The 21145-nt window shown below is 37.3% G+C and overlaps 5 protein-coding genes across 5 annotated transcripts; 2 read left to right on the top strand and 3 right to left on the bottom strand.

The window, feature by feature from the left end:
• Positions 1-30: 30 nt before the first annotated feature.
• LOC143204453 (uncharacterized) lies at positions 31-1634 on the top strand. Its single transcript, XM_076417001.1, has 2 exons — positions 31-170; positions 224-1634. The coding sequence occupies exons 1-2, from the start codon at positions 158-160 to the stop codon at positions 1579-1581; spliced, it is 1371 nt and encodes a 456-aa protein (XP_076273116.1). The 5' UTR covers positions 31-157; the 3' UTR covers positions 1582-1634.
• Positions 1635-2105: 471 nt separating this feature from the next.
• LOC143204961 (uncharacterized) lies at positions 2106-11033 on the bottom strand. Its single transcript, XM_076417916.1, has 8 exons — positions 10860-11033; positions 9984-10426; positions 9282-9924; positions 8936-9224; positions 3655-3723; positions 3106-3592; positions 2514-3054; positions 2106-2456 (listed from the first exon to the last, which is right to left on the bottom strand). Exons 2-8 carry the CDS (start codon positions 10396-10398, stop codon positions 2165-2167), a joined length of 2736 nt encoding a protein of 911 aa, XP_076274031.1. The 5' UTR covers positions 10399-10426; positions 10860-11033; the 3' UTR covers positions 2106-2164.
• On the bottom strand, positions 5094-8048 carry LOC143204454 (uncharacterized). Its single transcript, XM_076417002.1, has 4 exons — positions 7429-8048; positions 6422-6849; positions 5756-6362; positions 5094-5695 (listed from the first exon to the last, which is right to left on the bottom strand). The coding sequence occupies exons 2-4, from the start codon at positions 6834-6836 to the stop codon at positions 5404-5406; spliced, it is 1314 nt and encodes a 437-aa protein (XP_076273117.1). The 5' UTR covers positions 6837-6849; positions 7429-8048; the 3' UTR covers positions 5094-5403.
• A 942-nt stretch (positions 11034-11975) lies between the features above and the next one.
• Positions 11976-18312, top strand: LOC143204457 (uncharacterized). Its single transcript, XM_076417004.1, has 2 exons — positions 11976-12669; positions 17480-18312. The coding sequence occupies exons 1-2, from the start codon at positions 12240-12242 to the stop codon at positions 18271-18273; spliced, it is 1224 nt and encodes a 407-aa protein (XP_076273119.1). The 5' UTR covers positions 11976-12239; the 3' UTR covers positions 18274-18312.
• Positions 18313-18875: 563 nt separating this feature from the next.
• On the bottom strand, positions 18876-20900 carry LOC143204452 (uncharacterized). The gene is made up of 8 exons (XM_076417000.1): positions 20762-20900; positions 20550-20707; positions 20140-20497; positions 19911-20080; positions 19708-19855; positions 19525-19651; positions 19317-19469; positions 18876-19267 (listed from the first exon to the last, which is right to left on the bottom strand). Exons 1-8 carry the CDS (start codon positions 20853-20855, stop codon positions 18949-18951), a joined length of 1527 nt encoding a protein of 508 aa, XP_076273115.1. The 5' UTR covers positions 20856-20900; the 3' UTR covers positions 18876-18948.
• Between the last annotated feature and the right edge of the window lie 245 nt (positions 20901-21145).

Genomic DNA, 21145 nt, shown 5'->3' with positions numbered 1-21145 from the left:
ATGTTTTTTAGTTCCTTCCACCGTGAAGTCACAGTCTCGTGTTAAAAAACGAAGATATTTTGAATAGTGTTTAAAATGAAGATTTGAGGTTGTGTTGATTGTTTAAATTGATTATTGTATATTATACAAATTAATATAAATGAATTAAGGCGTATGGATGATACGTATTGGTAATATTTTCTTCATACTAGTTCAAGACAATGATATATTTATTGTTTTTCAGGTTATTTAGGTATGGCTGCTAAAGATGATAATAAGGATAGCGAAGAGTTCCTTTATACTCTCGCACAGAACAAACATATCGAGTTCAAGTTACCTTTGGCGGAAGTTACAACCATTAATTTATCATATTGTCATTTGGAATGTTTACCTCACTATTTTCATTTACCATCATTGAAAGAACTAAATTTATCTCATAACAAACTAACCGAGTTACCTGAATGTTTTTATAATAATCATTTACCTCTTTTGGAAGTATTAGATTTGTCTTTTAATAAGCTTAAAGATTTTGATAGGGAACCTGACTGCTTATTGAAGCTGAGGGAATTAAATTTAGGACATAACTCATTCTATAATACTCCAGTTTGGTTCCTGCATTTGTGCTGTTTAAATTTGGAATGTTTTAATTATAGTCAGAATGGAGCCACCAATTACAATTTTGTCAGCAATAATTTTGATCAGCACTTCAATAAATTACACAAATTGGAATTGGTGAACTCCTGTCTGATTGATAAAGATGTGAAATGGTTGAGGGCGATTTCCACTCTACGTTATTTAAATATCAGTAACAAGGATTGCCTGGATGACCACAACATCAATAATTTTCGGGAACTGAACGCCTTATTTGATAAACCAGCCTGGAAAGACCTCATAATTTTAAAAATCAATTACCTCTCCTTGCCGTTATTCCCTCAGAACTTGGTGAACGTTACCAGTTTGAGGGAATTGTATATTTCGAACAATCATTTGTCATGGCTTCCTGCTGATTTGAATCAGTTGTTTTTCTTGGAAGTACTTGATATATCTGATAATCAGTTGGTGTATATTTCTAAAGAGATCCTGGAGCTGACCAAACTGAGGGTCCTGTTGGCTTCAGGGAATCAGTTGGAGGAAATACCATATTTTCCTGCTAGCTTAGAGGTTTTCGATTTATACAATAACATTATTTCTAGCATAAATGTAAATAACCTCGATAATTTATCAATGTATGACGTTGATTACAATTATGTTGATGTCACAGAGTCCGATTTAATCGATGTCGAGGGTTATTCGAGAAAAAAGGAAGAGTTTCGTCGTATTTACGACAAGTCCTATAGGTCCCACTATAATAAACCTAGAGTTTCTTATGATCCTCCATCTTCGATTAGCAGCAATGATAGTTGGGACGGGGAATTTCTCGATGTCAAGTGCGATATAACTGTTGAAGAGGACTGGGACAAGGATTACGTCAAGAACGCGGATATCAGCTGGTCTGATAACGAGTTCGTTGGCGATGAATACGTTTTCACGCCTTCTAGTCAGTTTCAGGCGAGAAATCAAGAGGTGTGTAACGAAGACTGGATGTTTGTGGATGCCGATTGAATGTTCATTAGATAATTGATATTTTTTATATGAAATAAAGAAAGTTTATCGAATTTTGTTAGTTGCTTTTTAAGTTTTGTCAATTTTTATTTATACTGGAAGTATGTTTATGTCACATATCTTCAGAATTGCAGATCCTAGAGTAATTTAACCTAGATTTTCGTTTCTTTCACCCCAACATAAAATACATGTGTTCTCAGAACTTGTCTGTATATTTTTCATAGTTTGCCGTCTTTTCCCTGCAAATAATCGCAGATTAATGGAAATTACGAGGGTTATAAATAATTATACTTTGAATTGAATGGTAAAATGTATTTTAAAAAATGGAGTGGATATTTATTTATTTCTTTTACCATAAAATAAATTTATGTAATAGTTTTATGTTTCACCATGCGAATTATTGAGCAGCTAGAGAGGAGAAACTGTAGATACGAAAGCGGAAGTGATAGTTAAAGAGGATAAAGTGGGTGAAACCAAGCTGCTCATGGGATTGGATATCTGCTGATGCGAAATATTAAAACTACTTATATAAAACAACGAATTTATCAAATTTTATTAATTACTTTTCAATTAACATAAATATTTAGAGCCAATTTCTTTTGGCGCATTCGGATGCTATGAGGACGATCTTCTCTCTTTGGTTTTCGCCCATGTTCTGAATCATCTTGGTCATGTGGACCATCGGATTGAACTCCTCCACGGCAATATCCACTCCGGTGCCTTTCTCTCCGAACACGATGTTGGAGAAGACCAGGGAGTGCGCTATCTCGGAGCTGCGAGCCGCCTGTTCAAGTTCCTCCAGGTACTTGTCGTAGGTTAAATCTAAATCTACTTTGAAGGTTGCTAGATTTTTGGTTAGTTCCTCGTAGTAGTGCCTGGAAGTGAGAAATAGAGTGATATGGGAGGTTTTACTGACGTTTCTTGATGATTACCGTATTAGATCGTCGAAACTTTCCCTCAACACATCATTGATGACGCTGGTGAGGAGGAAGAAGACCACGTCCAAGGCGAAGGACTTGTAACCGCACATCTGGAAGTCCACCAACTTAATTAGGGGTTCTTCCCCGTCGTTTCGGCGTTTTATCATGATGTTGTTGACCCAGACGTCGTTGTGGCTCACGGTGGACCACGGCTCGTCGCCGATGGTGTTGCAGTCGGGCGGACCTATGGGCTGGGATACGTAGGGTATCAATTTGTCGAGGTAAGGCCGGCACTCGAGGATGTTGTTGACCGCCTCGACGAAGGCTTTCTCGGGAGTGGCGTAGGCATCTTCCCCGTCCTCCAGGTGATGCTCCGGTGGCGGATCCATGTCCGGAAACTTGCAGTTGTCGATGTAATCTCGGAAAACTTTGAATCTCGCCGGGCTGCGATATTTCAGACCGAGGGGGATGGCGTGGAATAGAGCTAGCGTCTTCAAAACGGCCTTGCTGGTGACCAGATCGCATCCGACGTAGCGATCGTCGTTGTCATAGCCTAGAGTACGCGGAAGGTTAGCGGGTGAGTGATGTTAGTGAGCGGTATTACCTTCGGGTTTCAAGTTTTCCAGCAGCAAGACGCAGTCCGGGTCGGGCGTGGGTCCCTCGCCGATTCGGGATCCCCAGTAGGCGGGGAACAGGTCGCCGGAGAGGCCGTGCTCTCGCGCGAACTCCCGGAACAGGGGCACTATGTCCGTGTACCATCGGATCTCGTTCTTCATCGAGTGCTCGTGGAAATGGACGAACTTCCGCTCGCCGGGCGGGATGCACTTGGCCACCGCGTTCTTCTTCACCACCCGGCCGTCTTTGTCGACATCCGCCTCGATCCCGAGCACCACGCTGAGGTAGTTCTCGCCGGGCGGCGATAACCGGGTCACCCGCACGTTCTTCAGCTCACCGTCCACTTGCAGGACGGCTTCCAAGTCTTTAATTTTGTACTTCGGCGTCGACATGGCCACGCGGCTTCCACTTACCGACACGGGAACAACACGAGATACACTAGCCGTCGCGGAGTTAGTCATGTGAGAAGCTGCATTTTTTTACCTCAGCCGGTTCGTTCGAAAACTGAGACCTATCCGCGATTTCGGCTTCCTAGTACCGCGACCTTCACCACTCTACCCATTCTAATACCGCTTCCATGACTGACGGCTATCGCACGAGCACTAATCTATATATATACACGTACGGTGGGTTTTAAAACGTTATGGATGACTTGCAAACAGATTTCGGAGCAGAAACAATGCGTTTTGTGGTACTGGTTCTCGCGCGAAATAGGTACTTTAATTGTTTTGTGATTATCACGACAAATAAATTAATTCCTATCTACCTGTTAACCGTAAATTGAATGCTATGAATGTTAACGAGGAACTGCGTGGTGAAATTCCCACTATCAGTGTTTATTTACGTAATATTAACGCTGCATTTTGACCTACATTACTTTTTCTGTCTTTTTTTTTTTGAAGAAAAGTATAGCGCAGAGATCCATCAAGGACTTGTGAAAGGTTATGGTGATGGTCCTCTGTCATACCTCAGGTTTTTAGTTTAATTTCAATGATTAACCGCCGTAATTTGGATGTTAATAACGGTGAAAAAAGTCAAATTAAGTTTAAAAACATTAACAAAGCTGTGGAAAACGTTTGCATCACATTTTTCTCCCTATATATCGAAACTGTTTCACAAATATGGTAATGACACAGTTTTTCAGAAAAATCAAAGCAGGCGGGGCATTAGATTATAGTTTTTTGAACATTGTTCAAGGTCAAATTCATGCATGATATAATTTTAGACTGTTCTCTGAAATTTATCCATTTTTTAACTTTATAACTCACGCTAAAGTGAAGATAGATACTTAAAATGATCATAGACTATATATATTTCAATACTTGATAAAGTGCTGTTGATATTTTGATCTGTGTTAATTATTTTGACAATTATATTTCTTTAAATGTGTTTGTATTCATATTTTTTCCTATGTATCCGTTTCTTAACTATATAACTATCGTTAGACAAAAAATAAGCATAGAGTATATATATTTCATAGCGTAGTAAAGTGACATTAGTATTCTTATATATATTTGAATGCATATTTTTTTCTATCTATTCATTTCTCAATATAACCCGTTAAAATATACGACAAATACAATTTTACAAGACAGTAAGTTTTCGTAACGGCATACAGAAGGAATCGGTCAAGGCCAAACGACTTCTCGACATCAAGACAACAAAAATCAAAAATCTTAATTGTTCTTTTTTTTTTCTTGACTGAGGATTTAACGAATAACACTTAAATAACATTAATGAAGTTGCTCTAATAGGCGGTATCACTGGTTTCCACAAGCGTTCTTCATTAAAACTTATCACTATCAAGGACAATCAGCCATTGTTAATTCCTTCTAATCTCTTTTTAGTTTATTTGATCACGTCACCTTTCCAAGCGAATTAATTTAGTTTGAATGATTGTTTCTGTAGTTTTATTGAACTGGTTGAGTTACAAACACTATGGGATCTTGTGAAAGGTCGAATGAGTAATTAAACGACTCCAATAAGAGCTTTATTCAAATATACTTTAAAAATACAAGTATTTTGTTCTCAATTTGAATGAACACATAAACATCATTATTCATTGCATAGGAATTACGTTGTCAGACAATGAATGAGGATGTTTATATATTAATCTAAGATATGTTTGTACAAATTATCACAATCTCTGGGAAACGCAATTAACATTAACTAACGACAAATAGCGATAAAGCGTGACAAGTGTTTCTCCGTTAATTAAAGTGACTTGTTTTGATTCTATTCACGGACGATTGTTTTTGTTATCACTCGACAGATGGCGGTAACCGAACTAAACCCAGTTTCTCTTCGAGACCACCGATGCGATCAGAGCCAGCTTGTCCTTGGCCAGGGGGCTCATCTTCTCGATCATCCTCCCCATCCTGGCCATCATGTCCACCTCCTGGACGGCCACGTCCACCGAAGAGTTTTTCTCGCCGAATACCACGTTGCAGAAGAAGAGCGCGTGCTTGGTCTCGCTCTCCCGGCCGGCTTCCTCCAGTTCCTTGAGGAAGATGTCGTAGGTCAGGTCCAGGTTCACGTCGAACCGCTTCAAATTTTCAGTCAGCGCGGTGTAATAGAATCTGAAAAAATATTGTTTCCAGTTGTTAGTCGTTGTAATAAAGACATAGGGATGCACTCACTTCAATAGTTCATCGAGAGACTCCTTGATGACATCGTTGCTAACGCTGGTCAGCAAGAAAAACACCAGGTCGCACGCGAAAGACTTGTAACCGCACACCTGGAAGTCAACCAGCTTCACCAAGGGCTCCTCGCCCTCCCTGGGCTTCACCATCATGTTGTTCACCCAGAAATCACTGTGAGATATGGTGGCCCACGGCTCGACGCCCACCTTACCAAACCCCGGTCCCATACTCGGTTTCTCCGTCATCACCTTCAACCTGTCCAGGTATGGAGCACAGGCGGGTATGTCCTGCATCGCCTTGAGGATCAATTGATCCGGACGTTGTCCTTCGGGGAAATTCGGAAATCCCGGTGGTCTCTTGGCTGGATCGTCCGTCCCCGGCTCACCGTCGGGAACCCCAGGTGGTCCTGGGGGTCCCCGAGATCCAGGTCCTCCCGGTGGGAATTTCGGCATGGAGGTGATCAAGAAATCCTTGATGGTTTTGAATCGCTCAGGGTCTTTCTCCCTCAGCGCCATGGGGATGGCGTGGAACAAAGCCAAGCTCTTCAGTAGAGCTTTGGCAGTCACTATATCGAAACCGATGTACCTGTCCTCATTTCTGTACCCTATAAAGTGACAGGAATGGTGTTAGTTGTCACGACTAGACTATGGCGGGTGATCTTACCCTGAGGAATCAAGTTTTCAACCAATAATACTGCATCACGGGTAACTTCTTCATCCGCTCCTTCCAGGTTCAACCTGGAGCCGTAGTATTTCGCATACAAGCTCTCGCTGTCTATACCATACTCATTGGAGAATCGCGTCAGGATGGGTATGATTTCGGAATAAAATTTGATCTCGTTCTTCATCGATTGGAAGCTCATGGATATCATGCGACTGTTAGCTAACGGTACTCTTTTGGCCACGCTGCTGACTTTGGTGGTTTGACCGTCCTTTTCCACGTCCAGGTCCACCCGAAGCACCAAGCTTATGAAGTTCTCGCCTGGTGCCGTCAGACGACTTACCTCCACATTTTTCACAACTCCGTCCACCTTCACCACTTTCTCCACGTCTTTTATGGAATAATCTATGCTTGTCATGGTGATTTTGTACCTATAAGTATCAAATTAAATTTCCGGTTATATGGGAACTTCAAATAATGGACTGGGAAAAGTAATTTCTGTTCTTTTTTCGGTCAGAGGCTGAGTCTTTTTAAAAATGGCTCCATATTCTTTCCTTTCGGCAACTATTCACAAATGGAAACTTGGTCCATTCACATTTTCACTATTAAGTCAGGTACAACCCAAGTATCCAGCTGTTCTGACACTAGTGTTAACTTAAGCACTTATCACCATAAATACCACACTATTTTTGATGATTCTGCACTGTCTATTTCTATTTTCGGAATTAAACAATCTAAATATAACGAAATTTGGAACGGAATCTCTATTTTCAAACTGACTGACTGAATGAATTACACTACCTATTTATCTGGAATATTGTACGGACTAGTGTCTTTCAAAAGCGTTGTAGTATGGCTTCATTGAATACACTTTACGGGAGATATGCGATCTTAAAGCCATATATTAGGAAAAGCGGAAATTACTTTTTACCCAGCCTTATGTAAACAAAATTCAACAATATTCCTGTAATTTCTCGACAAAGTAATGAAATATTATCAAGAGTACTTACCAAAATGTGTGAGAACCGATACTATTCAAACTGATACTGATATAAACACTTTGGTTGTGTGAAATTGCATATATATAACTGAAACACTATCTTCAAAAAATGATTTCTCACGCCTTATCTATCACCGCTATTGTTTGAATCGGTTCGAACAATTATAATTACGCATTCCTTACGTGATATACGCAATAGCGTGTGATATAATAGAAATTAGTCAGGATGTAAACAAATCGAAGTATCCTTGTTCAAATTAGCAAATAAATCTTTTAATCGCAACCTTTTTAAAAATATTTCTCGCACTTACAGAAAAAACCCACAAAAAAATCATAGAAAAACCACAACCGACTAAATAATAACATCTTGCTGAGTCAACTTGTTATACCTAAATCTGATGTTAATAAGAAATGTTTAATAGTAAAATGTTAAACGTAAATAGGAAAAAAATATGTTTCATCTTCTTTAAACCTATAGATTATCGATCTAAACTTAAAATTTGCACCATTGATTCAACCTGCACCATTGATTCAACCTGATGTTGACAACAAATTACACTAAACAACAACACTATGTTATATTGGGTCTCTTAAATAATGTTAATATTTTATGAAATAAATATGAGGGGAATTTCATAAAATTTTTTGGGTGTTCTGGCAACTTAATATACACTACCGGAATTTTCTCAGGATTGTCAGCTTTTGTGAATGTTTATTAACGTGTTAATAATAACCAAGTTAAATGATATCAATATAAAAATTCAATATTCAATCAAATATTCAATACAATAGCGAAAAAGTTCCATTGAGATATGCTTTTAAGTGATTTAAAGTTTATTTACAATTTTGGTCGGGCAACACAATATACATTAAAGTACATACACTAAAATCAGTTGTTTGAAAACTATAAATCAGAGGACACCGTGTACAAGGTGTACCATCTATATGTACAGGGTGTAAACGCCCTACTTTCTGGAAGATGCATTTTATTAACGAATTACTTGATTTAACATACATTTATTTTTAATTTAGATAATTTTTTAAAGGATACTACATCGAACGGGACAACATTCGTAAAATAACAAGTCTAGAATAACATAGAGCAATGTGCTAAAAAATGTACCTCTGAGATAAAGGTAAAACTCGCAAAACATATGTATTTCGGGTTAAAAAAACGAAAATCCATGTTAAATTTATTTAAAATCCATGTTTTTATTTCAATAGTATGCGCTCAATTTTGAAAAGTCTCTCTCTGAATTTCATTAACTCTCTCTCTGAATTTCATTAACTGGTGATTGATTTAGAGGAAATGACAGTAAAACTGACATTAAAATAACTGTCAATGTCAAGCGCTTTACTATTTGTAGGCAACTAATAATACACGAATAGGACAGGTTAAGTTATTAATGATCACTCAGGAAAAAAATGTACTTAGAAGCTTTAAACTTTATTCAAACAGAGACGGTACACTAAATAAATTATATATACATAAATAGAGGCTAATAAATATAAATTCACACCCAGTTTCTTCGACAAATCTCCGAAGCTATAGAGACAATCTTGTCCTTCTGGTGTTGATTCATGTTCTCAATCATGCTATTCATCCGCTCGAATATGTCGACGTCATCGACGGCCACGTCGACTGTGGCGTTCTTCTCTCCGAATATGATGGTGGTGAACGAGAGCGCGTGCTTGGACTCGTGCTCCTTGGCCGCCTCCTCCAACTCCTCCAGGTATTCAGCGTAGGAGAAGTTCAGATCCAACTTGAATTTCTTCAGGTATCCGGTGAATTGGTCGTAGTAGTACCTGGGGCGGGGGAAACGATGATAGTACGGAAACTTCAGTGGGTACCGTGTGACTTACCTTAGCAAGTCGTCGAAATATTCTTTCTGGACGTCGTTTCTCACGCTGCTCAACATGAAGAACACCAAATCGGAACCCAGCGATTTGTACGAGGACATCTGAAAGTCCACAAGCTTCACCAACGGTTCTTGGCCCGGCCTGGGCTTGATCATGATGTTGTTCACCCAGAAATCGCTGTGACTCATCGTGGCCCATGGCTCTTTGGGTGTTCCACCACCGCCAGGAGGTCCCATGGGCTTCTTCAGCAACGGTTCCATTCGTACAATGTAAGGAGAACACTCGGGTATGTCTTGGACGGCTTTGAGGAATAGTTCGTCGGGATTTTTACCGTCTGGGAAATGGGGAGGACCTCGTGGACCTCCAGGCCCGTCTGGTGGACCAGGGGGACCTCCATGTGGTCCTGGAGGTCCTCCAGGTGGGCCTCTGGGACCACCTGGGGGTCCTCCGGGTGGGCCCCTAGGACCTCCGGGTCCTCCGGAATGATGGGGATGGCTGCTGTCCATGAACTCTTTCAGATACTGGAACTGGTCGGGTTTCTTTAGTTTTATGCCGATAGGGATGGCATGGAACAACGCCAAGCTCTTGAGCACGGCTTTGGCGGTCACCAAGTCGAAACCAACATAACGATCCTCATTTTTGTACCCTAAACGAAAACCGAGGCGTGAATAAGCACAAACGAATCGGAATCTTTGCCCAACTCACCCTCCGGAATCAGATTCTCGATCAGAAGCAGCGAATTCTCGTCCGCCTCCTTCTTCGACTGGTCCAGACTCATTCGGGAACCGTAGTAACCGGCGAACAAGTGACTGCTATCAATGCCGTACTCGCTGGTGAACTGGGTAAACATAGGGACAATTTCCGAGTAGAACTTGATCTCGTTCCTCATGGAGTGGATATTCATCATGTTCATCTTCTGGTTGCCCATCGGTATCCTCTTGGCGACCGCGCTCAGGGTCTTAGTCTTACCGTCCTTCTCCACCTCGATGTTCACCCGAAGCACCAGACTCAAGTAATTTTCCCCGGGCGCCGTGAGACGGGATACCTCCACGTTCTTGGCCACGCCGTCCACCTTGACCACCTTCTCGAGACCTTTGATGGAGTAATCTATCGGAGGCATGTTGACGCGGCGGAGTTAAACCATACAACTGAGAATTAAATTTAAAAAATCGGCTTTATAACGATGAATAATAACGCTGGCGGTAATTCGAGCAAACACACCATTGTCAATTGTTATCGGGAAACATTTTTTCGACTAGTATTAATAGTGAAATCGAGTTATCGCGAGTCAATGACGATCCTGGCTTGCCATGCTAATAAATTTTTATTAAATGGACATAAGTCAACCCCTATTGTTTAGATAACTTCATATACACTATGTCAAAAAATTAATATACACTATATCTTAAATTCGTTATCATAAGGATGGATTAAAACCAATTAATTTTAGGAATCACATAGTATTTATTGCTTAATAGCTCATATAGACATCAATTTATTGCATATAATAATATATTACTGTCAATATAGGAAATAAATTTATTGTAGAATTTATAAAGGAATGTTAATCACAAGACTTACCGAATAATTTTTCGTATGATGAATGAAAACTTGTATTAAAAACTGTCGGGTTTCTACGCTTATATACGTTAGACTTCGCACAAATATTTTATCTGTTAGTTAAGTTATGCGCTACTCCATGTCATTTCACGTAGTTACTATTGTTCAATGAAGTAGATTCGAGTATATTTCGATTTTGATCATCTATGAGATAATTCTCTAATTAAACCTCGATAAAATATCGTTTTACATCACGTCTTATTTATGTTTTTGTCCACCTAACCTCAATTAGACAACAAATATCCGCTGCCTGTTAACTGGCATTATTTGTGAAGAATTTGACTCAATACTAGAGTGTTTGATGTGATTTTCGAATTATCGATAGTCCTTCGATTATTTTTCTTTAAATTAATTAGCCACAATATACTCTACGTTTGATCAATATATAGCTTATATATAGAGTTTTGTTGTGTTTTAATAAACACTTAATTTGAATTTATATGTTTACATATAAGGCGTAGGCAACTAGTAAATCACTAGCCGAGCATTTGGTTTAAATAATTTTATTTTAACGATAAGATCTCGTGTTAATAAAGAGAGTGACATGTAACAAATTTAAGAGTTATTTGAGTTTATATATTAGTTAGAGCTGATACACCAAGCGTTTGATAACAGTTTTATTGTATTCGTAACAGCCAATTGACAGTTAAAATTTATTTGGTTACTTCTGTGTATAGGCAACTAGTAAATCACCTACCGAACTTGTAATAATGACTTTGTTCTATTCTTATTTCTTTTTAATAAGGATAGTGATACATAATAAATTTAGGTAGTTTTAATCCATATCTCATCGTTTAAATTTATGTATATGTATATTTTTGATTGTAGGCAACTAATAAAACACTTATTTTTATTTATTTTTATTTATATCCTAAAATATTATGATTTTTGTTATTCTAATATCTACATATGGGTTGTACTCTGCTGAATTGGTAAAATTTGTGACGTTTTCAGATTGTTTGTTTACTATTATGAGGAAAACAATGAAAAATTGGCCCGAGTATTTCTCTAAGCGTTTCCTAACTATTTAGCGAGATATATAAAAATAAATCATCTTACGGATGGCCCTGCTAGTTAATAGACGGTCATAGGCGGCGTCAGTGCGGGTCCCAGCCATGTCGTTCTGGTTGGAAATCACACGGCCGGCCCTGATGTGTTTTGGCGGGCGCGTATTATAATAATTATAGTGATTGATACAATAAGCGAGATGCGTTCGACTTTATTGTGAGTTCTACGACGAGACGCGAGGAAAGATTAGATACTAGATTCTGACGGGCATCTCGAAGTTCACTCGGAGATTTAATCAGATTGGTGCGACACTTGGTCGGCGCGACAGGTACCATGGCTAAGTTTACGAAAATTGTGAACCTGGACGAGCTGATTAGGGGGAGAATCGAGGGGGAGGTGGTGGAACAGACCGTCACCTCGCTGCTGCCTCCCGGGGAGAACTTCGGCAGCGTCATGTACAAGGTGGACTTCAAGGTACAGAGACCGGGCTCCAAGGAGGAAGAGGAACACCACGCCGTGGCCAAGTGCACGCCCTTGAACAAGGTGACCCAGGAGATATTCAACACCCAGGTGACGTTCAAGTCGGAGATAGGCTGGTACACCACGGTGATTCCCACGCTGAGGCGGTTCCAGAAGGAGAAGGGCATCGACGAGGACCTGGACTATTTCCAGTCGTTCTATGGCGCCAGAATCAGTTTGGATCCAGGCAGCGAGGTGGTGGATGAAGATGGAGTTATCTTGACGCAAAATCTAAAAGACCTAGGTAAGCATTATACAATCAGCCTCGTTATCTTCGTCGATTTATTTTATCTAAGTGATGTGCTGCTTTAGTGTGTGCTGATTTTCAAGTTTTTCGTTGCCATTTCTGTCCAAATCATCGTAGATTAATGACAATGCCAGGAATCATAAATAATTCTGCGATAAATCGAATGGTGGTACAACAATTTTGGTGTAACCTTTAGATTTTTTTTATGGAATGAAAAGTTTGTTTTAAAAAAATGAGTGGATTTTTGTTTATGCCACGTATCTTAAAAACTATGAATCATAGAGGAATTTAAAATGAATTTTTGTTTCTTTTACCTCAAAACAAATGCATTTTGGAGTGTTTCATCTTCATCCGAGAGATAAAAGATTTTGGCACTTTTTCCATATATATAGTCGTGAAATGTTGCGATTTTAGACCATTTTCAGATTTTTTGTTGTCAATTTTCACCGAATAATGACAGGTTCAAGAAAATTTCAGGAATTATAGAGAATTTTATTCTGAATCGAATGGTGATATAATAATTTTTATACACCTTTCGGTTTTTAAGTTATACAATGAAAAATGTTTATTCAGAAAATGAGTGGATATATGTTTATGTCCCATATTTTTAAAACTGTACATTATTGAGTAATTTAACATGGATTTTCGTTTTTTTCACTTTAAAATGCATATATTTGGAGTGTTTTATCTTCATCTGCGAGATAAAAGATTTTGGCACTTTTTCCATATATATAGTCGTGAAATTTTGCGATTTTAGACCATTTTCAGATTTTTTGTTGTCAATTTCCACCGAATAATGATAGGGTAAAGAAAATTTCAGGAATTATAGAGAATTTTATTCTGAATCGAATGGTGATATAATAATTTTTATACACCTTTCGGTTTTTAAGTTATACAATGAAAAATGTTTATTCAGAAAATGAGTGGATATATGTTTATGTCCCATATTTTTAAAACTATACATTATTGAGTAATTTAACATGGATTTTCGTTTTATTCACTTTAAAATGCATATATTTGAAGTGTTTTATCTTCATCCGCGATATAAAAGATTTCGGCACTTTTTCCATATATATAGTCGTGAAATTTTGCGATTTTAGACCATTTTCAGATTTTTTGTTGTCAATTTCCACTGAATAATGATAGGGTAAAGAAAATTTCAGGAATTATAGAGAATTTTATTCTGAATCGAATGGTGGTATAATAATTTTTATACACCTTTCGGTTTTTAAGTTATACAATGAAAAATGTTGATTCAGAAAATTAGTGGATATATGTTTATGTCCCATATTTTTAGAACTATACATTATTGAGTAATTTAACATGGATTTTCGTTTTATTCACTTTAAAATGCATATATTTGAAGTGTTTTATCTTCATCCGCGAGATAAAAGATTTCGGCACTTTTTCCATATATATAGTCGTGAAATTTTGCGATTTTAGACCATTTTCAGATTTTTTGTTGTCAATTTCCACCGAATAATGATAGGGTAAAGAAAATTTCAGGAATTATAGAGAATTTTATTCTGAATCGAATGGTGATATAATAATTTTTATACACCTTTCGGTTTTTAAGTTATACAATGAAAAATGTTTATTCAGAAAATTAGTGGATATATGTTTATGTCCCATATTTTTAAAACTATACATTATTGAGTAATTTAAAATGGATTTTCGTTTTATTCACTTTAAAATGCATATATTTGAAGTGTTTTATCTTCATCCGCGATATAAAAGATTTCGGCACTTTTTCCATATATATAGTCGTGAAATTTTGCGATTTTAGACCATTTTCAGATTTTTTGTTGTCAATTTCCACTGAATAATGATAGGGTAAAGAAAATTTCAGGAATTATAGAGAATTTTATTCTGAATCGAATGGTGGTATAATAATTTTTATACACCTTTCGGTTTTTAAGTTATACAATGAAAAATGTTTATTCAGAAAATTAGTGGATATATGTTTATGTCCCATATTTTTAGAACTATACATTATTGAGTAATTTAACATGGATTTTCGTTTTATTCACTTTAAAATGCATATATTTGGAGTGTTTTATCTTCATCCGCGAGATAAAAGATTTTGGCACTTTTTCCATATATATAGTCGTGAAATTTTGCGATTTTAGACCATTTTCAGATTTTTTGTTGTCAATTTCCACCGAATAATGATAGGGTAAAGAAAATTTCAGGAATTATAGAGAATTTTATTCTGAATCGAATGGTGATATAATAATTTTTATACACCTTTCGGTTTTTAAGTTATACAATGAAAAATGTTTATTCAGAAAATGAGTGGATATATGTTTATGTCCCATATTTTTAAAACTATACATTATTGAGTAATTTAACATGGATTTTCGTTTTATTCACTTTAAAATGCATATATTTGGAGTGTTTTATCTTCATCCGCGAGATAAAAGATTTTGGCACTTTTTCCATATATATAGTCGTGAAATTTTGCGATTTTAGACCATTTTCAGATTTTTTGTTGTCAATTTCCACCGAATAATGATAGGGTAAAGAAAATTTCAGGAATTATAGAGAATTTTATTCTGAATCGAATGGTGATATAATAATTTTTATACACCTTTCGGTTTTTAAGTTATACAATGAAAAATGTTTATTCAGAAAATGAGTGGATATATGTTTATGTCCCATATTTTTAAAACTATACATTATTGAGCAATTTAACATGGATTTTCGTTTTATTCACTTTAAAATGCATATATTTGGAGTGTTTTATCTTCATCCGCGAGATAAAAGATTTTGGCACTTTTTCCATATATATAGTCGTGAAATTTTGCGATTTTAGACCATTTTCAGATTTTTTGTTGTCAATTTCCACCGAATAATGATAGGGTAAAGAAAATTTCAGGAATTATAGAGAATTTTATTCTGAATCGAATGGTGATATAATAATTTTTATACACCTTTCGGTTTTTAAGTTATACAATGAAAAATGTTTATTCAGAAAATGAGTGGATATATGTTTATGTCCCATATTTTTAAAACTATACATTATTGAGTAATTTAACATGGATTTTCGTTTTATTCACTTTAAAATGCATATATTTGGAGTGTTTTATCTTCATCCGCGAGATAAAAGATTTTGGCACTTTTTCCATATATATAGTCGTGAAATTTTGCGATTTTAGACCATTTTCAGATTTTTTGTTGTCAATTTCCACCGAATAATGACAGGTTAAAGAAAATTTCAGGAATTATAGAGAATTTTATGCTGAATTGAATGGTGGTATAATAATTTTTATACACCTTTCGGTTTTTAAGATATACAATACCCATATCTTTAAAATTATACATTATTGAGAAATTAGGCGTGAATTTTCATTTCATTCATCTCAAAATACATATATTTGAAATTGCTATTGAGTTTAAAGAAGTTGACACGTTTACCATATATATAGTTGTGATAATTTGTCATTTTTGGCATTTTCATATGTTTTGCTGTCATCATAGGGTAATATACTTTTTTTCTATGAATATACTCTACATAGACATATTATATATAGTATATAATTTATGGCTGTCATTTTCATCGAAATAATTACATATAAAAGATAATATTAATATTACATGTAATATTACAATATAAACGATACATTCCTATACATATTTAATAATATATTTTTAAAATGTTCAAAGCTTATAATAGTTTATTTAATGGTTTTACCTAAATTCTTGTACTTGGTTACTGTGAAATTGTTCATCTTCTGGGGACAAACATGTTTAGTATACAAAAAGTGCTTGATTGTTTACAAATTGTAATATGTATATTTCCCGCACCAAAAGTAAGGGTCGTCTTGTATATTTCGATACAGTATATTGCAGTTTATATTAAATGCAACACATTTTCGACTAAAAATGGAAGAACACCGTGAACATTTACGTGATATAACTGACAAATTGTGCGTGGAAGTTAATGGTTCTACTGTTGGGGAAGGAAGTACCACCAATGACTGTTTATTGATGATTAAACTGTTTTAATTGTGACAGTGGTTTACTTCAACGATATATGTTTTGTAAAGTGATACTGCAAGATAAAAACAAATATTTAGTATTTAGTTTTCACACTCTCTTTCGAGCTGCTTCAATCTAAAATATATTCAACCATACAAAAATTCTTCAGTATACTTTACTGGCTACATCATCACTGTCCATTGTTAAAAAAAAGATTCCTCCAACAACACATTTGTTTTTAAATGACAAAACCCAAAATAAAAATGGCAAGATCACTTTCCTCATATTGCGTAACGTGTTTATTAACGGCGTTTTTATTTGTAATAGAGAGAAAAAAAACGAGACTCATTGTGACCATAAAAATTCCGAATTAGCGATATAACGTTTAATTTTGAAGGTTAATGATATCAATGTTTTCCTAATAATTTATCAAAACACTATTCAGATAGGTTACAGTTGAGATCTCACAAATTGTACCTACATAATTAGATATAATGCTGTTTGAAAATATGTAATTATTCGTTGTGATGATAGATTACTGATGGCGCGATATGTTTATGATGTTTACTACGTTCCAAGCTGTTATCTGTAGATGTATAAAGCTATTAATATTGAACAGCAACAAAGAAATGTAATAATTATTTATATAGGACACTGAGTGGATGAACTTGATTCAAAATATTATTTTATTGTTGTTTAATACGCATTTCTTCATTTAATTTTAATGTCAACTATTATCTCACTAAATATTCACTAAATATATTGAAATCGATTCAGTTTTTTGTTAAAATCATTTAATAAATACTATATTTTTTTGTTTTTTTAGGTTATTTCAACGTCGATCGTCACGTGGGCTTCAACACGACACAGGCCAAAGCGGTGTTGAGGGCTCTGGCTTCGTTCCACGCCATCCCCATAGCCATCAAGCTCCAAAACCGAGAACTGTTCGACACCAAAATAAAACCCTACCTACCAAACTTAAAAATGATGGAGAGCCCCGAGGGTGAGGCTAATCCGTTCACGGAGCTCCTTGATCGCATCAGCGAGATCGACAGTATCGCCCAGTATTCCGATCGTGTGGTCAGCAACGTCAAGAACTTCAAGATCTTCATCGACGATTCCGAGACCAACGAGCCCTGGGGCTCTATCTGTCACAACGACTTCTGGATGAACAATATCATGATCAACGGCGATGACGAGCCCAAGGTCATCATCTTGGATCTGCAGTGTCCTTGTTACGGGTCTATTGCTCTCGATTTGGTGTTTTTCCTGTCGACCTCGGTTGCTTTGGACGATATCCGAGATAAAATGGACGATTTTATTCAGTATTATTGGCGCGAGTTCATCAAGAACTTGGAGAGACTTGGTGTGGACACTACGCTGTTTCCCTATGACGGGTTCCTGAAGGAGCTGGAGCTGGCTGGGTCCCGTGGTCAGTTCGGACACGCCGTCATGCACACCATGATCATACTGACGGAGAAGGGACAGACAACGTTCGACAGTTCGGACGCTGAGTTCAAACTGGAAAGCTTCAATAAAACCAAGCTTGTTTTGACGGAGAATCACAAGGAGAAGTATAAATGGTTGGTGACTGAATTTGCGAAGAGAAACTGGATATGATATGGTACCTGTTTAATTAATAAAACATTACAAATAAAAGCGATGTTTTATTTTAAACATTTATATTGATATGAAGCTGTAACAGATGTCTTGTATGAATAATATCCAATGCCAAATATTTTTAGCACTATATTTGTTAAAATCTTGTGATAATAAAGTATTCTAGCATGGATGTAGTGTATAATGATGGAGATCAATGTTGCAAAGTATATCTGTTAATATAATTGATTCACTAGGGTTTCTCTTAAGTGAAGTACTGCAACAGATCAGACACATAGCTCATTGATACTGCACGAAAGTGGGCTTCACTCATTTCTTAACAGCAAAAAATCGTTGACTCCTATTTGAAGTTAGTTATTGGTCCTTCCGGTCCGGAAATCCATCTAAATTGGTCTTATCTTTGAATAAATAAATTTTAATGTAGCTGGTTCTCTATGTATTTACACCAACCAATTATATACTAACAATTTCGAGTCATAGAGAGATAAACTAGCAATGATTAACAGTTTCCTATGTTAGTAATTATCTTTCTCTATTTATTTATTAATTTTAGTATATTAGATCCAGTGTTTCTTCAATCATCAATAACAATAAATACAATATTGATAATAACGACTGTATAATGTAAATAAAATAAGAAAAAACATATTGTAGACCTTAAACAAAGTTGTAAGCTTAGCATACTGTCTTGTTCTTCTTTTGGGTATGTTGCTCATCGCACCTGGCTTCGGGAACCCGTTCACACCGCCTTCTGTTCACCTCCACGAGCCTGATGGAGCCCAGGAGTACCGCGAACTCCCTTAGGAAATACCCCACTCCCTCTGCTACGGGGTTGCAGAGGTCCCGTATGGAGGCGGCGATGTTGAAGATGAAAATCAACACCGGTTGGACGATACCGTTGAAGACGGTGGCCAGGAACGGCTTGAAGAAGTAATCGGAAGCCAGTTGTACCAACCCGATGGTCAACGGGCGAAATATACTGTACAAAATAAACCTGAAATAAAGTTAGTTTAGTAAAACGCGTTAAAAATACGGAGACCGACCGAAAAAACTGCAGAATGAATGAAGTGACGAAGGATATTCCGATGTGGATGCCACCGAAAATCTCCGCCCAAAACTTGGTGGTGTGTTTCTCGGTTTTCATGGCCATTTCCTCGCTGTGCAGCATCGGAGGGGCGTCGGTGGTACGATAGTGTCTGAAACTCGACCCATTCACACTACTCACGCCTCATTGTAGTTGAAATAACTCACGAGAAACAACCATGATCGAAGTAATAGACATCAACTCTAGTTTTTTGATCATCAGGATACGTAGCTCTCTCCAAAAACGCTCTTGGCTTAGCACAACCTCCCGGAGAGTTGGTGAAGTCATTGTGATCTGAAATGACCGATGCTGGTCATCGGAGTGTATCGACACAGATAAATGTCACTCACCAAAGGGTCGGTCTTTGACCGGACTATCTTCTGGCTCAATAACCACATTCTTCGCGTACTTGGAGGGGCTGCAAGAAGGGGAAATGTATCGAGCACCATGCTGGTGTTCTTTAGGAGGCATCCCCTTGATCAGTTTGAACACCACCCTCTAAAATAATCATTACATGGATATTTTCTTTGATTTTAACACAAAAACAGTTAACTCTAGGTGGACTTTTGTTATCTCCCCTCTTTCTTTTAACGTCCATCTTATAGTACTGACAGCAGGGTGTCTCCTCGTGGTTTTTTTGGTTGGTGGGGACCTTGTTCTTCAACCAGCACACCACGTTGCTCAGTTGCTTTCCCAGTGAGCTCGGTTTGCTTTGCAGAGTGTCTGATATCAATTGGAAGACCCCGTGATTTAATTCGCATATTTTTACAACACCTACAGACCTTGATTTATTAAACCACGCGGTATATCGCTGGGGCAGATGCACTGGTGATGCGATGGAGACAGGAATTCGTCTCCCGCTTGAAGATACTTCGCAATCTGGGGACACATACACTCGGAGTTGACAACCACGTTAGCCGGCAGCAGCGGTGGTGGGCAGATGAAGTGTTTCACGGCCTCTTCGTCGTGTTGGAAGTTGGTTTTCGGCTCGGTGTTCTCATCAACGGTGGCTGAGTTCGACGTCACGTTCAAATCAGCCGATATGGTCGTATCTTCCGGATCTCGCTGGTCGTTGTCTTTGGATGGGAGCTCGGCTTTGTCGACGTCATCATTACAGCAATACGAATCCTTTAAGTTGATCTACGACACACTATCTTAGACCAAAGAAGCAACAGCCCTGACGCTTAGTTACCGATGACAACTTAGAGTTACTGAAAACAGATTCTTCGTTGTCAGCTTCGCTGCTGGTGTTGTAGGTGAATTTGGGCGACATTGCCGGGCCCATGATGTCGATTATCGTTTGCACTTCCTCCTTCAACTTGCTCGGCGATCTCCATAAACTATCCGAATCTAAATCGAATGTTTAAACCGGTGATTATTACGATATAAAGGATTAGAACCCACCTGAGTTGGTTATATCACTCTCGGGAGGCGTCTGAAAGGTACAGACCCCTTTGGATTGTTTGTTATTGTCCTTGTATTTATCACGCTTGGTCATCTTCAAGAATTTTTAAAAGTTAGTGTACATTTTGGTGTATATATATTCTTTTTTTTGACAACTCTTGTCTAGTTGACGAGTTCAGTCAATTTTTGTCACATATACATGAATTTTGATGATCGTCATAGTTGAAATTACAAATATTTTACTCTAGATACGGACTGCAATGAAAAAAACAACTATTTTACCCAGGGATAGTGATTAAAGACCTGTGATTATACGTTGATCATTAATACTAAATGATAATGAAAGTTTATATGACCGGCGCATTGTCCCAGATCTTAATTCGT

The sequence above is a fragment of the Rhynchophorus ferrugineus genome, unplaced genomic scaffold (assembly GCF_030347505.1).
Source record: "Rhynchophorus ferrugineus isolate W39M unplaced genomic scaffold, kcgeb_rfMv2 rfM11, whole genome shotgun sequence".
Classification (NCBI taxonomy): Eukaryota; Metazoa; Arthropoda; class Insecta; order Coleoptera; family Curculionidae; genus Rhynchophorus; species Rhynchophorus ferrugineus.
This window is presented reverse-complemented; position numbering and strand designations above follow the sequence as displayed.